The following is a 16,389-nucleotide window of genomic DNA, read 5'->3' on the forward strand; positions in this document are numbered from 1 at the left end:
CAGAGGGGAGCGTCTCGAAGAGTCTATGTCCGGGGTGAGAGGGATCGGCCACAATCTTTTCTGCACGCCTCAGGGTCCTGGAGGCGTACAGATCCTGGAGGGACGGGAGATTGCAGCCAATCACCTTCTCTGCAGACCGAATGACACGCTGCAGCCTAAAGTCTGTCATTCGAAAGTAAAGAATTATTACCCCACTCTCAAGCTCTTTGCCAGGAGCGATCCTAGCAATGTCCCAACAAAAAAGTTTATAATTTTCTATTTTTGAGAGCAGCACATGGTCACTAGAATGATTTCCCAGTCCACACTGCTTCTAGATCTACAAAAGTGAAATGTATACGTTAATCACAGTTACAAGACTGAACACTGACTTAGAAACATTTAAACATCCATGCATTTATTGTGCAGGTGTCGTGGCGAGGACAGTGGTGGAAGGGACGGGAGTAGCCAGGACAGGTGCTACATGTGTGGCGGCGGGGACGGAGGCAGCTTGGACAGTGACTGTGGTGGCGAGGGCTGAAGCTACTGCGACAATCACCGAAGGTCTCTTTTTGAGGAGGACAATTGTTAGAAAGCCCATAATTTACATTGCATTGTATTGTAATGACCCTTAGGGGTATTATGTGTTACGCGTTATATGTTGCATTTGCACCTGTGTTGCCGTGGAGAGATATGTTCCGGGTTGGGAAGGAATAGGGGTGGCGGACAGGAAGCGAGGAGGGAGACCGCATGGAGAGAGTTGGAGGCGTGGGTTATGGCCGCAACAGTAGCCCTTGTTAGGAATTGTCTCCTGTGAGCCTTAAATAAAAACCGGCTGTTGTTCCGCCTGTCTGGTCTGGTGTTTGGCCGATCAAAGAGTGTTACACTGGTGTCAGAAGGGTTTTTAGTGTTGCTGAGTGAGGACTCGTCGCGCACACTATGTCGACGGCCAAGGTGAAGGAGGAGGAAGGGGAAGAAATGGATCTTCGTTCGTCCAGACGCCAGGTCAGGGAGGAGGCAAGACAGCTGGCCGCTGAGGCAGGATTCACGCCATCTTTCGCGCGGCGGGCGAACTTTGGACACCATGACGGCAGCATGGACGAAGTTGGAGCGGCACGTGATGTGAACAAAGATGGCGGCGCCCATGTCTGCTCCGTTCCGGCGAATACAAAGACGCCGAAATTTAACGGCAAATCGGCATGGGAGGTATTCCAAGCCCAGTTTGAACTGTTGGCTGAAGCAGCCGGGTGGTCCTATAAACAGAGAGCCCTGCAGTTAGCTCTTTGCCTGTCAGATGAGGCTGCTGAATGCCTGCTCCTGTTAAGTCACAAGGAGAGGGGGGACTACACGTCACTGCTGGGAACGCTACAGAGGCGGTACGGACGGTACAACCAGCCTGTGTTGCTACGCTCAGAGTTCCACAATAGACACAGACGGCCTGGAGAGTCCTTGCGTGTCCTGGCAAACGATATAGAGTGTCTTTGCAAGCGTGCGCATGACAATATGCCGCCGTTTGTGCGCGCAGAGCTTGCTAGGGACCAGTTTCTGCAAGCTCTCAGCCCCAAAGAGCTGCGTATCCAGACCCAGCTGGAGCAACCCGGCACGCTGAGTGAGGCTCTGGAGCTGGCATCAAAAAGAGAGATGCTCAGTGTGGACGGGGGGAGGAGCAAGGAGTTGTCAGTAGCTCGAGTCACAGCGACCAGCGAGTGGCTGGAGCAGCCAGAAGGACCGCAAGCTGTGGTGCAAGCAGCTGTCCTGCAGTTGGCTGCCCCAGTTGGCCACAGACATCATCGACCACAGACATGTTGGGGCTGTGGAGTTGAAGGACACGTCCTGAGAGAATGCCCCAAGCTGGCAGCGCTGCAGGGAAACCAGCGGGGGCCCTTGTAAAGGGCATACACGGGCCCGAGGGATAAGCAACCACACCCCATTGCTGCCTACACCGAGCCAAGTGGTAACGGTGGGCTGGACCCATGTCGGGGACTTTTGCCACATCCCAGTGACAATAGCAGGCAAGAGGTGCACAGCTCTCCTGGACACGGGGTCCAACGCAACGCTGGTACGGCCTGACACTGTCCCTACAGGGGCTGCCCTGGAACCTACTGTGGTCCAGCTGAGGACGGTGACTGGTGCGCTGGCTCCGATGAGAGGACGCGGAGTATTCCAGTTCGAAGTGGGCGACCGCTCAGTGCCTTTTACTGCATGGGTGGCGGAGGTGCAGGAGGCTTGCATCCTGGGGCTGGACTTCCTGAGAGCCATTGGCGCAGTGCTGGACTTGGGCACCAGCGCCCTGTTGCTTCCTGGGGGAGGTGTGGTAAAGCTGACATCCACAGCACGCTCAACCACCCCCGCTGTGACAGCCAGCACCATAAAGACAGCAGTAGCACCACCACAGGAACTGCAGCAAGGGGGGGACAAGCAGACCACTGCAGTAAAAGACATCTGGGCCAAGAATTGCGAGGGTCTAAACCATCAGCAACAGCAGAGGCTATGGCAGTTGCTGCTGGTCTATAAGGACATTTTTGCACTGGAGGAGAACGACGTGGGCATAACTCACCTGGTGGAGCATAACTCACCTGGTGGAGCACACCATTGACACCAGTGATGCTCAGCCCGTCAAAGTGCGCCCTCGGCACATGCCATTAGCCCGTCAGGAGGCGGCAGACAGACAGCCTGTGGGCCTCCGCTGTTGTGATGGTGCCCAAGAAGAACAGCTCAAGGATGCGCTTTTGCGTTGATTACAGGCCCCTGAACAAGGTCACCAGAAAAGACTCTTACCCCCTCCCCAGAATTGATGAGTCCCTGGACTTGGTGGCTGGGTCCTCGTGGTTCTCCACCCTGGACCTGCGAAGTGGGTACTGGCAAGTTCCGCTAGCCCAGGAGTCCAAACCAAAGACTGCTTTTTGCACATCTGGAGGTCTGTGGCAGTTCAAAGTTATGAGCTTCGGCCTGTGTAACGCCCCTGCAACCTTCGAGAGGTTAATGGACAGAGTGCTTGCAGGCGTCCCACGTCAAAGGTGTTTGGTGTACCTTGATGACCTGTTGGTGCATGGGAGCTCATTTGAGGCAAGCTTGGACTCTCTGCGGAAGGTGTTGGAGAGGATAGCAGCTGCAGGTTTGAAATTGCATCCGAACAAGTGCCACTTCATGAGGAGGGAGGTGGAGTTTCTAGGCCACAAATTGGGACGGGAAGGCATCTGCACACTGGACGAAAAGATAAATTCCATCAAAAACTGGCCCACCCCCACAGACCAGACTCAGCTCAAAAGTTTCCTTGGCCTGGCTTCCTATTACAGGAGGTTTGTGAGGGGATTTTCGTTCATCGCCGCACCCCTCTTCACTGTGACTTCAGCTGGTCTGCGGAATGCCAACAGGCATTTGACACCCTCAGGAGAGCTCTGACTGAGTCCCCAGTTCTCGCCCCACCCGACCCTTCCCTCCCTTTTATACTGGACACAGATGCCAGCAACGTGGGGCTGGGAGCTGTGCTGTCGCAGAGAGGGCCAGAGGGAGAGAGAGTGGTTGCGTACTTCAGCCGCGTCCTGAGTAGGAGTGAGCGGCGCTATTGCGTCACGAGGCGAGAACTCCTGGCAGTGGTCGTGGCAATAAGACACTTCAGGTACTACCTGTGTGGTACACCCTTCATCATCCGGCAGAGCTACTACTGGGGACAGCAGCACAGAGATATAGAGGACTTCTGCCGCAGCTGTGACGCTTGCGCCGCTCACAAGGGGCCGCTGAACCAATCTCACGCACCACTTCAGCAGCAGCTGGCGGGGGCACCGATGGAGAGGGTGGCCATAGACGTCATGGGGCCCTTCCCCCGCACAGAGAGGGGTAACATGTATGTCTTAGTGGCCATGGACTATTTCACGAAATGGCCAGAGGCATATGCTGTTCCGGACCAAGAGGCTGAGACTGTAGCAGACGCTTTAGTGGAGGGGATGTTTAGCAGGTTTGGAACGGCCACCACTCTGCACAGTGACCAGGGCCGTAATTTGGAATCAAGGGTGTTTGCGGCCCTGTGCGACCGACTAAACATGCAGAAGACCCGCACAACCCCCCTCCATCCACAGAGTGACGGCCTGGTAGAAAGGTTCAACCGGACGCTGGCCCAACAACTAGCCATCTTGACCGCTGAGCACCAGAAGGATTGGGACACCCACCTTCCGCTTGTCCTCATGGCCTACAGGTCGGCTGTGCAGGACTCCACCCGGTGCACACCTGCTCTGCTAATGCTAGGACGGGAGCTGCGGACACCTGCAGAGATGGCCTTTGGCAGACCACCAGATGTGCCAGCTGCTCCGCCGGGTCTGGAGTATGCCAAGAAACTGCAGGACCAGATGGAGTCCGCACACACCTTCGCCTGAGACCAGCTGGCAAAGGCCGGGTTGCGTCAGAAGCGTAACGATGACGCCACCACAAGAGGAAGACATTTCCAAGCTGGGGAGATGGTGTGGATCTATAGCCCGAAGAAAAAAAAGGACGGTGTCCCAAGCTGGACAGTAGCTGGGTGGGGCCCTGCAGGGTGCTCGAGAGGTTGGGTGAGGTTGTCTACCGGGTCCAGCTGCCACCGGGTAGTACTTCACAGAGATAGGTTGGCTCCATATAGGGGGAACAACCTTCCGCCCTACCCAGAGGAGCGTGTCACTACCCCACCCTGCCCTTCCCCTGCATCTGTGCCTCCACCAACAGACTATGGTTCACAACAGGGGCCTTTGCCCTATTCCCGCATCCCTGATTTGCAGTCCCAAGAGCTCGGGCATCACCGGGGAGGCCTACTCGGCCACGGAGCTGCCGTAGATTGCCTCCCCGCCTCAGAGACTGTGTTGTTCCATCAAGGACGAGGAACTTACTGTTGGGGGGGCAGTGTAATGACCCTTAGGGGTATTATGTGTTACGCGTTATATGTTGCATTTGCACCTGTGTTGCCATGGAGAGATATGTTCCGGGTTGGGAAGGAATAGGGGTGGCGGACAGGAAGCGAGGAGGGAGACTGCATGGAGAGAGTTGGAGGCGTGGGTTATGGCCGCAACAGTAGCCCTTGTTAGGAATTGTCTCCTGTGAGCCTTAAATAAAAACCGGCTGTTGTTCCGCCTGTCTGGTCTGGTGTTTGGCCGATCGAAGAGTGTTACAGTATGTTCAGCTTAGAGTGCAGTGTTAGTTCTCAGGCAGTATTCAAGATTACATTCTGTTACTTAGTATACAGAAAACGCATTGATATTAATTTCATAAACATTGTGACTGTAAGAAAGCCCATAATTTACATTGCATTGTATGTTCAGCTTAGAGTGCAGTGTTAGTTCTCAGGCAGTATTCAAGATTACATTCTGTTACTTAGTATACAGAAAACGCATTGATATTAATTTCATAAACATTGTGACTGTAAGAAAGCCCATAATTTACATTGCATTGTATGTTCAGCTTAGAGTGCAGTGTTAGTTCTCAGGCAGTATTCAAGATTACATTCTGTTACTTAGTATACACAAAACGCATTGATATTAATTTCATAAACATTGTGACTGTTAGAAAGCCCATAATTTACATTGCGTTGTATGTTCGGCTTAGAGTGTCGTTTGTCCTACGGTGTTCAGCGGTCAGTAAACGCACCACAGTGCGGGACGTTTTTTCGGTTGAACAATATATAGATCTCTGAGCCTTATTGCGCCTCATACATCATATCACCAGGTTGATGCTGTGCGTGAATGCATAAAGGTGAGTTTTTTTGGCTTATTGTGGGAGCTGTGGGGTAGTTTGGGCACCCTTTTCACAAAGTTAGGCTCCCTTTTCATCGGTGCTAATATCAGTATTAAGCTTACGGTTATGCTAGTGAGTGTCATGTTTGCTTGGTTTCTTTGTTGAATTTCTGTGTGTAGCGTGCATTTAGCTCATCATTATACTTGTGTAATATGAGTTACATTACGTTACTTATCATTTATTGTGTATTTGTTTTTGTATGTATGTCTCATCAGTACCACATCATAACCTAAATAAAATCACCAAAAGAGGACGATTTGAACACGCCCCCTATACCTTTGACCGCTCCAAACTAGTGCATCCTGGGAGACAATCTCACAACCCAAGAAGCCTCTCTGCTACAACAATGACTGCAGGTCTTGTGTGAGGACAGTGGCGGTGGGGACAGACACGCCTGGCACATTGGCAGCGGATTGGCACTCCAGTGCTCCAATTGTGTGGAATCCGTGGAGTCTCCTGCCTGAAATGTTTCAGGTGGTCAATGCTGATTTTTCTTGTAGTCCACTCCATCGTCCCCAAGGAGATCAGCACTTTTCCCGTTGATTGCTGTGATGGTGAAGGGCCCAAGAAAATCAGACTCCGGCTTCCCACCCTTACGCTGCTGGCTCCTCACATTCTGTCGCCACACTCCGTCACCCTCTGCAAAGCTGACCTGCTTCCGTTTTGAACTAATCTGTTGCCCCATTCTCTGCTGAGATCGGGACACGTTTTTGAGGACTGTCCCTGATCACATCAAGCCGCCTAATGTCCTCGCAAACTGTCTCTGCTCCAATATAATCCTCCACATTACTGTCCATCTGTAAAATAGACAATAGCTCATGCTACACTTTCATTCTACAAATACATTAAGTATGAAAGAAAGCAGCATGGAAATATATTACTTCTTTAATTTCATAATAACATTAATTCATCATAATGTAATTAAACTTAATACTGCATTTCACAAACCAGAAAGTCCTCTGGAATTTCTGTTGGGTACCGGGCTTCACGGCCAAACATCAAAAAGTAGGGCGAGAATTTGGTTGTCATCTGTTTTTTGGTACGCAACCCAAACATTCGACCCACATTTCTGGTTTGCACCCTACCAGTTTACCAAGAGCCCTAAAAGAGAAAAAATAGATTGCAAATCTATTCAACAATATAATTTTTGAGGGACAACTTGGATGACAAGGTGACATTACTTACCTCTGGATGGTTGCGTTCATGCGCTCCACCAATTGGTTTGAGGATGGTAGGGGGCGCACAAACTTCTTTTGATACCCAAAATATTGCAGACATTCTTATTGACCTGGCAACACATACAATTTCAGACAATTGCATAACATATTAAGAAACCTTATTTTAAACACAGTAATAAATTCCAATAAGGTGTAATGTAATGGCCACAGAAGTCCATCAGCAGAGGTAGTGGGGTCCATAAGTGCGTCACTACATTAAACTCAGCTGTAAGAAAAACTACTGTCATAATCTGTGTACAGGGGAACAGGTACAGGAGGTATATACACGTACGTCATCATTGTTATCATGCATCCTCCTATCATGCAAAGAGCGACTGCAGTGAGAAGACGCGCCTGCAGAGGGCGTGTATTTAAGGAAGCTCTTCCACCGCGCCAGGGTGGTTGGAGAAAGAGAAAGATTTGTGACGTCACACGCCGAGGGGATCCTGAGAGCCGGCGTTTGAGCCACGAGGACCAACTCTGCCAAGCGGCACCTTGATGGGATTTCCTTTTCCTTCTCGGCTTGAGCTGTTGGACTTTGGGCAAGGTTCCGGACCCAGGGATTGGACTGACAGGTTGATGCGCGTCCGTGAGTGGAACTGCGCCTTTCACCTCTGTCTTGAGGACAAGCACTGACTCTTCGGGGAACTTTGGGACACTTTCGGGATTAATTTGGGTGTTTCATGGTGTCTTTGTTGGCGGGTGGGCGGTTTAGTTAGTTAGTTAGGTAGGTTGGGTGGGGATGATGTGTGGGGTTTGGTTTGGAGTGATTAAACTGCCGTGGTGGTGGCAACCAAGCATTTTCGACAGTGTTTCCTTTTTTTCTTACTGATCTCCGCTCCCCCCACGACCTTCCTGTTTGCGTTGTAGCCTCGTTACCTCTATAGGAGGGCGCGATCATTACAGTAATGTGTGATAGAAGAGTTTCAGCTAAAAAGGAAAGTTATCCAAAACCATGGTGAGACCAGCCATGCCGTTTGGTCTGGAGACAGGAAGCAGAATTGGAGGTAGCAGTGATGAGGATGGTGAGGTTCTCATTGGGAGTGACCAGGATGGATAGGATCAGAGGGACATTAGATGTTAGAAGCCTTGGAGATAAAGTCAGTTATCGGCCAGACTGAGATGGTTGGGACATGTCTAGAGGAGAGATAGTGAATATATTGGTAGAAGGATGCTTCCAGGTAGGAGGCGTAGAGGAAGACCAAAGAGGAGCTTTATGGATGTAGTGAAGGAGGACATGAGGGTAGTGGTGTGAGAGACAGATGCAGAAGACAAGGTTGGAGGCGGGTGATTTGCTGTGGCGACCCCTGAAGGGAAAAGCCCAAATAGAAAGAAGAAGAATAGATTCCAATAAGATACAAGTTCTGTGCTTACCGCATTTACAAAGTCACTCCCTTGGTCCGTGAGAATGCGTTTCGGTGCTTCAAATTGATGAACAAATTTCAGTATTTGTTCCGTGACCTCCTCCGCCCTTTTTGTCTTCAGGGGATAGGCTTGTGGCCACTTGGTGAAATAGTCCACCATCATGTGTCCATTTGTTGTGGTGGTCACAAAATATCCAGCATGTTAATGTCAGGAAACCTAAAGTTCAATCCCTGCCTTCTCCTGGCTTGTCTTTTTTTCTGTGTTTTCCAGAAGTCCTTGAGCGGGCTGGAGGCGGGGGGACTGCGCAGTTGAAATATATACATACAGATGTAGCGGCCGCAGACATGGCCGGTGAAATGGAAAGGCTTACCGTAAAGTTGTGTTCTGTAGGTATGGATATCAAAGAGGGTTGTGAGCATGAAGCTTGTTGATCAACCACAGCAGGAGCCGCTCATCACCTGCACCTGCTGGCCCTTTAGTGCTTCCTTGCAGCACAGACAGCGAATCAGGAGGGGACCTACCGTCAGCTGACCAAGTCATACGGCTGCTCCTGATTAGGGTGGTGGCAAGACATGGGTTACATACAGCACCTTCTGAGTGCCCTCCCCAACATTGCTCATTGGGTCACTTAAATTTCACTCAAATTGACGAATCAGAAGCTGGCAAATCAGAGTCCTCAGTACTCAGTACAGTCCTCAGTACTTCTTTGCTTCTTTGAATATGGTTCTTCGGCCAAACACTAGAAAATACAATTATAAACATGTGTGTTCAATATCTTTCGTCATTCCAGGCCAGAAAAAACGCATGCCAATGGCATCCCATGTTTTTTTCTGGCCTGTGTGAGCTCCTGTTGGGCTGGCGTGAAACTCCACAAAAATGGTGTTTGCATCTTCTGCACCACAAACCACTTTTGTTTGTGTTTTGCCCTTGGCGTAATACAGTGCACCACCTGCAGGATAAACTATGGAATGCACAAATTATATCAGGTTCACGTTAGCCACTTGGCCATAATTAGCCTACCCATCTTCAGCCTGATACTTCGACGCTTTTCTGCGAAGTTCAGATTTTTGCTGCCTTGTCAATCCATCCGGATACCTCGTATGGGTCTTGTACAACAAGATCCCTCCGTACAAAGTAGGGTCCATTGTGAAGTTATTGGAAATTACCAAAATAACTTATGAAACGCACTTGCCACTTGTGATGATAGGATCGACACTGAAATATTTCTTCTTGGGTAAGTATGGAATGCATAAGCTCAGAGGTTTATTTACACAAACTACTGGTGTCGACGGGTATTTACAGCCAATGCCAGTCTGAATTTTATTCAATATCGGATCAGAAAGGAAATATGTGATATCGCACATCACTGATTCACTCTGTCCAGATTCATGCCACACCAACCAATGCACAGGGTTTAATATTAATAAGATTATGTATTAATCTTTGTCCAAGTAGGGGGTGCATGCAAATCTTGGCAAGCACAAAATCCATATATCTCCATATATGGCACATGTGTGCCATGTCCCAAAAAGCACTCCACTCGCTCCGGGAAGAAGTTCGAACAGCTTTTTGGCACTTATGGGGCACATTTAGTGTGGTGTGCTTCATTGCGTGGCATACACAACCATTATTCATAAATGCACTGTTTTCGTTCTGAAAATTGTGAGCCAGAGGACGTTACGGCGGGCCACTGCGAGCCAGCGGAGGTCAGTTCCCAACTAGAAAAGGGAAGAAAACCAGCTTAAACCAACCCTTCATATTCCATTATCCTTTCCATATCCAAAATAGGTAGTGTGATGTGTCAATACCTCCGTTAGATGGCAGCATTTAGTAACTCCTGTTTTTGGTAGTGATAACCAAAAATCTCTTCAGTATTTTCCTGGACTTAGGACTAGTTCATTCATTCATTCATTCATTTTCTACCGCTTTTTCCTCACAAGGGTCGCGGGGGGTGCTGGAGCCTTTTCCAGCTGTCTTTGGGCAGGAGGCGGGGTACACCCTGGACTGGTGGCCAGCCAATCACAGGGCACATATAGACAAACAACCATTCACACTCACATTCATACCTATGGACAATTTGGAGTCACCAATTAACCTAGCATGTTTTTGGAATGTGGGAGGAAACCCACACATGCACGGGGAGAACATGCAAACTCCACACAGAGATGGCCAAGGGTGGAATTGAACCCTGGTCTCCTAACTGTGAGGTCTGCGCTTTAACCACATGACCGCCGTGCCGTCGCAATCTAACTTATCATAATCAAATAAATCAGCACAAAAGGAACCTGCTTGCATACATGATCAAGGAATTATCCTTGAACTCCACTTTTGACAGTCAGGGTTTTTTTCCCATCCAGGATGCCAATCGCAGTTTGAATTGTGGGTTGTATAAGGCGAGGCATGAGGAAACAGAAAGAAAGTGCGTTAGTGCTTCTACCTGATGGCTATTCCAGGCCCGCTCCCTCCCCGCTGATGGTGCAGGAGATTTATGAGGCGGACGGGGGTTATGTTCCTCACACAAGACAGTCAGGCACCTTCATGTTGCTGCACCGGGACACAGCTGTCAGCTCCCCCATTGGCTGCCTCCTGCTTTGCTTTTATTCATCACTCAGCTTTGACTGACTCTTGCTGTGGAAGTCCATTGGACAGTACACTTCATTTGTAAGTGGTCCACTTAGGCAAAGAACACACTGGACTATGATCAACGATTCTTCTAGGAAACATCTGAGTGTCAATGGTTTGGTTAAGTCAGTGATTTTAACCACTGTGCCGCGGCACACTAGTGTACCTTGAGAAACCGTCAGGTGTGTTGTGAGGAATTATCCAATATCACTTTTTATAATTAACATTTATTAATCATCATTTGCAAATATTATGTCATATAATACTTGCCTACTACACTATAATGCCATGAATATATGGACCCAAATATTCCAATTGCATTTGGTTTGTTTGCTCAAATGGAAAGAATTGAACAGGGATGGAATATTCCTTTAACCAATCCGATTGAGGTATCTTGTACCCGCCCAAACGGAAAGTTGTCAGGGTGCCTTCTTCTTCGTGGTGTTTTTCTTCTTCTGTTGTTTATTGGCGGTTGGCAAACAGCAGAATCTAAACACTTCTATACTTTATTCACAAGTGCAGTTTTATTAAAAAAGAAAATATATATCTATATAAAACATGTCCTGAGTTTAATTATAAAATATTAGCAAGATTGAATTTGATCTTTTCCTGTTTAAATTGATCCCGGGTGCGTTCTTTCAGCGCATGCTCAGATATGACGTAACACGCAGATCCAGACGTTCTTCACTTTTAAAAATGGAGGCCAGCAATCGGCACTGGACTAAGCAAAGTTTGTTTTTGATTCAAACTAAATTTCAAGACTGGACAGACGAAAAACTGGCAATACGGAGTTATTCCAACAAAGAAAAACTCGGGGAAGTCGGTATCACGTGATGTTGATGTTTATGTTTTACTGGGCATGCCCTATTGACTATTCTGGTTGATTTTCATGGCGCATGTAGACAAGAGATTGGAATATTCCTTTCCATGGATACCATTGTTTCCCGAAAGGTCATTCGGAAAGAGAAAAAGTGGTGATGTAAAAACGTGGCTACTGTGGAGTGTCTGTGGTGTAAAGACTGGCAGAGCAATGTAATATTGGTCCGTGTGGCAACACCTACCTTGTTCCTCCCATAGACTTATTGATGCACGTGTGAGGTCGTGGTGACATTTTGTAACATTTTTGGTTAGTGGTGTGCCATAAGATTTTTACAATGTAAAAAACGTGCCGTGGCTCTAAAAAGGTTGAAAAACACTGGGTTAAGTTGTTATTCATGAACAACTTGGGTTGAATGTCCTCATCCAGAGGTCCAAAACTTTTCCAGTGACGACCGCATGGTGAAGGTTTATACGGCTGAGTGCAGATTTGAGTTTGCTGATGTTGTTTTGATGTTGTTATACTGTATGTATATATATATATATATGTAAGATTTTCAGTTGGAAAACAATGGCGTCTTACTAGCCCGGGATAGCCATAGCAGCTGAAATGTACACCAGACTTGAGAGCTTGAGAGCTCTTCAAGTTTATTTCGCAAGACAGTACAACAGCATTTCACCCAGCACAAACAACAAGCCTCTCTCCAACAATTTCACCCAGCCCCCTTTTACCTGTGAAGGGCCAACCAAAGTTCCCAATGAGAGGCAATGCGTCTAAAAGGTACCCTATTTACATTCATAACACCCTTCTTTTATATTACAAGTCTTTCAAGAGTCCCACACTGAAGTGTCACTTCCTGTATATATTTAAACACTCAATTAAACAAAACAACCTAGATTACGGCGGCACGGCGGTCTAGTGGTTAGCGCGCAGCTAGGAGGTCTGCGCGCGTCTGCGGAGGTCTGCGAGGGTTCAATTCCCACCCCCGTGCATGCGTGGGTTTTCTCCTCCCACATTCCAAAAACATGCTAGGTTAATTGGCCACTCCAAATTGTCCATAGGTATGAATGTGAGTGTGAATGGTTGTTTGTCTATATGTGCCCTGTGATTGGCTGGCCACCAGTCCAGGGTGTACCCCGCCTCTCGCCCGAAGACAGCTGGGATAGGCTCCAGCACCCCCCGCGACCCTCGTGAGGAAAAAGCGGTAGAAAATGAATGAATGAATGAACTTAGATTACCGAACTAACACCCAGTTAACCCCCCCCCCTTCCTCCAGGTGACACTTGGGAGAGTCCAATTAAGGTGATAAGCCTCTGGCCTGCACTCACATGGGCGCGCCTCCATGTTTGTGTCCCCCGACCAATCACCTTAAAAAAAAAGGAGAAACTGGTGAGAAATTAGGAACAAAACAAATGACTTCTAAATGAAAAACTAACTAATTAAAGAGGCAATTAAACAACTTAAATGGCAAACAAATATAATTACCAACCAGAATATACGTATGTAAATAACAAAAGCCAACTATATACACCAATAGAAACATGACAGTGTAGGTGGGGCATACACCTGATCAGTGAGGAAGGATTGGCAGCTCCCTCACAATATATATATATATTTATATATATATATATTTTTAGTTTTTTTTAGTTTTAGTTTTTTTTTGTATTTTCTGCACTTTAAGTCGCACTGGAGTATAAGTCGCATTTTTTGCAGGTAATTTATTTCACAAACTACTTGACCAAAAAAGACATTACGTCCTCTTGGAAGGAAAGTTCTAACAATAAAAGAATAGAGAACAGGCTGAATAGATGTAAGATATGCTAACACAATGCTTATTCAGCTACACAAAAATGAACAGAAATGTGTTTATGTAACGTTTATAAGGGAGTATAAGTCGCAGGAACAGACAACCTATGAAAAAAAGTGCAACTTATAGTCCGGAAAACACGGTACTGTATCAAAACTATATCGTAACAAAAACAGCTCCTCTCAGCTTTGTGATATAGATGAACAAGCCTATTGTTAGTATTACGTTTAGTCTTCTTAAATAACCTTTCTCCAGGTACTCCGATTTCCTCCCACATTCCAAAAAAACATCCTAGGTTAATTGAGGTCTGCACGCTGACCACTTGACCGCCGTGCAGTCGTCTCATGATTGCATTATTTACTATTGTATTATTTTTTTACTCTTGTAATTTATTAAAATAAGACACTCCACTTGCATGCAGTACACATTTCCTGCCTGGTTTTTATACAGTATTACACTATGCGGACACAAGTATTGGGACGGAAACAGGAAATTAAAATTGAATAAAATGTGAGCGCTCAAAGGCAGATACAGTAAAGTCTCGTTATATCGATATCGGTTATATCAAAGTACTGCTTATTACGATACTATTTTCATTTCCCGGCAATTTTCTACTCTTTTATGATATAATTAGTTCCGTTAGTACGATACCCGGTTATTATGATAATCCGGTTACTACGATGCCCTTTTCATCTCCCGCCAGCCAATTTGGTCTGCTTATATCGATACAAAAGCAGCTTAAATCAATCTTTGCTTAAGGATTTCAATACCAAAAAAGAACACGGCGAACGGCTGCTTCCAGTCAACTTTATTTTTCACACTTCCACCACCAGAGCACAGCACACACACCAATTCCCGCACTTCCTGGTTCACAGGTCATGCTCAACCCGCCCCACATAGCTGGCCAAACACATGCCTGCAACAAAAGAACCAACTGACATAGCATACACACCTATTCCAACGAAGACACAAGCGTACAAATACATGTATTTAATTGTGTTGTATTCAGATATCTTTTTATCGCTTGCAATTATCACTGTTTTTCATATGTACATGCTGGCGTTCGTGGTTTCTCTTGTGTGTATAGATTCTATACAGGCAAGTGTTTGGCCAGCTATGTGGGGCGGGTTGAGCATGACCTGTGAACCAGGAAGTGCGGGAATCGGTGTGTGTGCTGTGCTCTGGTGGTGGAAGTGTGAAAAATAAAGTTGACTGGAAGCAGCCGTTCGCCGTGTTCTTTTTTGGTATTTAAATCCATAAGCAAAGATTGATTTAAGCTGCTCGACATTGTTCTATAGTATAGAACAATGTCGAGTGCATTACTGCCCACTTTTAATGCAGTTCCCGCGCAGGATCGGATATATCGACAGTCCGGTTATATTGATATTTTTTCCGACTCCCGACAATATCGATATAACAAGACTTTACTGTACATTTAAAGAGAAAAAATTTTTTGATAAAAATAAATTGTATAAAATTTTGTTCTAGTCCACCCTCGGCCATCTCTGTGTGGAGTTTGCATGTTCTCCCCGTGCATGCGTGGGTTTTCTCCGGGTACTCCGGTTTCCTCCCACATCCAAAAACATGCTAGGTTAATTAGCCACTCCAAATTGTCCATAGGTATGAATGTGAGTGTGAATGGTTGTTTGTCTATATGTGCCCTGTGATTGGCTGGCCACCAGTCCAGGGTGTACCCCGCCTCACGCCCGAAGACAGCTGGGATAGGCTCCAGCACCCCCGCGACCATTGTGAGGAAAAGCGGTAGAAAATGAATGAATGAATTTTGTTCTAGATTTTGGCAGCATGAAACAGAAGCTCAGCCTCACCGTGTTTAGTCCTGACTCTGGACGCCAACAGCAGAGCCTGAGATGGTTTATGTGGCTCTAACATGTCAAAGATGTACTTTGTCTTGTGACAAAGAGACTTGTACACAAGCAGAGTAGTTTTAAAGTCTATTCTCTGAGCGACGGGAAGCCAGTGCAGAGACCTGAGTACTGGACTGCTATGGTCATATTTTCCGGTTCTAATCAGGACTCGTGCAGCAGCATTGACAATTTGGAGTGGCCAATTAACCTAGCATGTTTTTGGAATGTGGGAGGAAACCGGAGTACCCGGAGAAAACCCACGCATGCACGGGGAGAACATGCAAACTCCACACAGAGATGGCGTGGGGGGGGAATTGAACCATGGTCTCCTAGCTGTGAGGTCTGCGCGCTAACCACTAGACCGCCGTGCCGCCCCCCTTTAAAATACAAATAAATAAAAATATCAAAGTGCCACCCCTCTTTTTTGATTATATATAACCCGCGGTGGAAAAGTATGGAAGCCAAAAATATCCCAACGGTAAGTCATAATTATGACACAAGATGGTCATGGTACAAGATAAAAAGTCAGAATTATGAGATACAAATTCGAAATTGTGAGATTAAAAGTTGTAATTATGAAATAAAGTGATAATTATGTGGTAAAAATATCGAACTCATTTGCTAAAAACTGCGCATGCGCCGACTTCACAGCAGCCTTGTCACGTGGTACTCGGCCCGTGCTATATATGTCACAATGTCGATTTTAATCGCATAATTTTCACTTTATCTCGTAATTTGGACTTTTTATCTCATAATTTCATAATGTAAACTTTTTAAAAATCACATAATTGAGTCTTTCTTAGCTCCTTATTTTGACTTTCTATCTCATAATTCGAACTCACCATTGGCGGATTTTGCTTCTTTCACTGGCGGAAACAGGTTTCCATAAAAAAAAGTTACAATGCTTAAATAAAAGTGTGTGTTTTGTCAGATGCGCGCAGTTCAAGAAGGGGTTCAAGAAGT

General features: G+C 46.8%; 1 protein-coding gene across 1 annotated transcript; it reads left to right on the forward strand.

Moving 5' to 3' along the window:
- The first annotated feature begins 915 nt into the window (after positions 1 to 915).
- On the forward strand, positions 916 to 4,351 carry LOC144898486 (uncharacterized). The gene is given in 4 exon segments (XM_078790509.1): positions 916 to 1,862; positions 1,924 to 2,518; positions 2,623 to 3,322; positions 3,325 to 4,351. Coding segments are annotated over 4 exon segments (3,264 nt in total). The 3' UTR covers positions 4,347 to 4,351.
- The last annotated feature ends 12,038 nt before the right edge of the window (positions 4,352 to 16,389 follow it).

Source organism: Doryrhamphus excisus, linkage group LG5, assembly GCF_037039965.1.
Source record: "Doryrhamphus excisus strain RoL-2023G ecotype Guam linkage group LG5, RoL_Dexc_Guam_v1.1, whole genome shotgun sequence".
NCBI classification, from domain to species: domain Eukaryota; kingdom Metazoa; phylum Chordata; class Actinopteri; order Syngnathiformes; family Syngnathidae; genus Doryrhamphus; species Doryrhamphus excisus.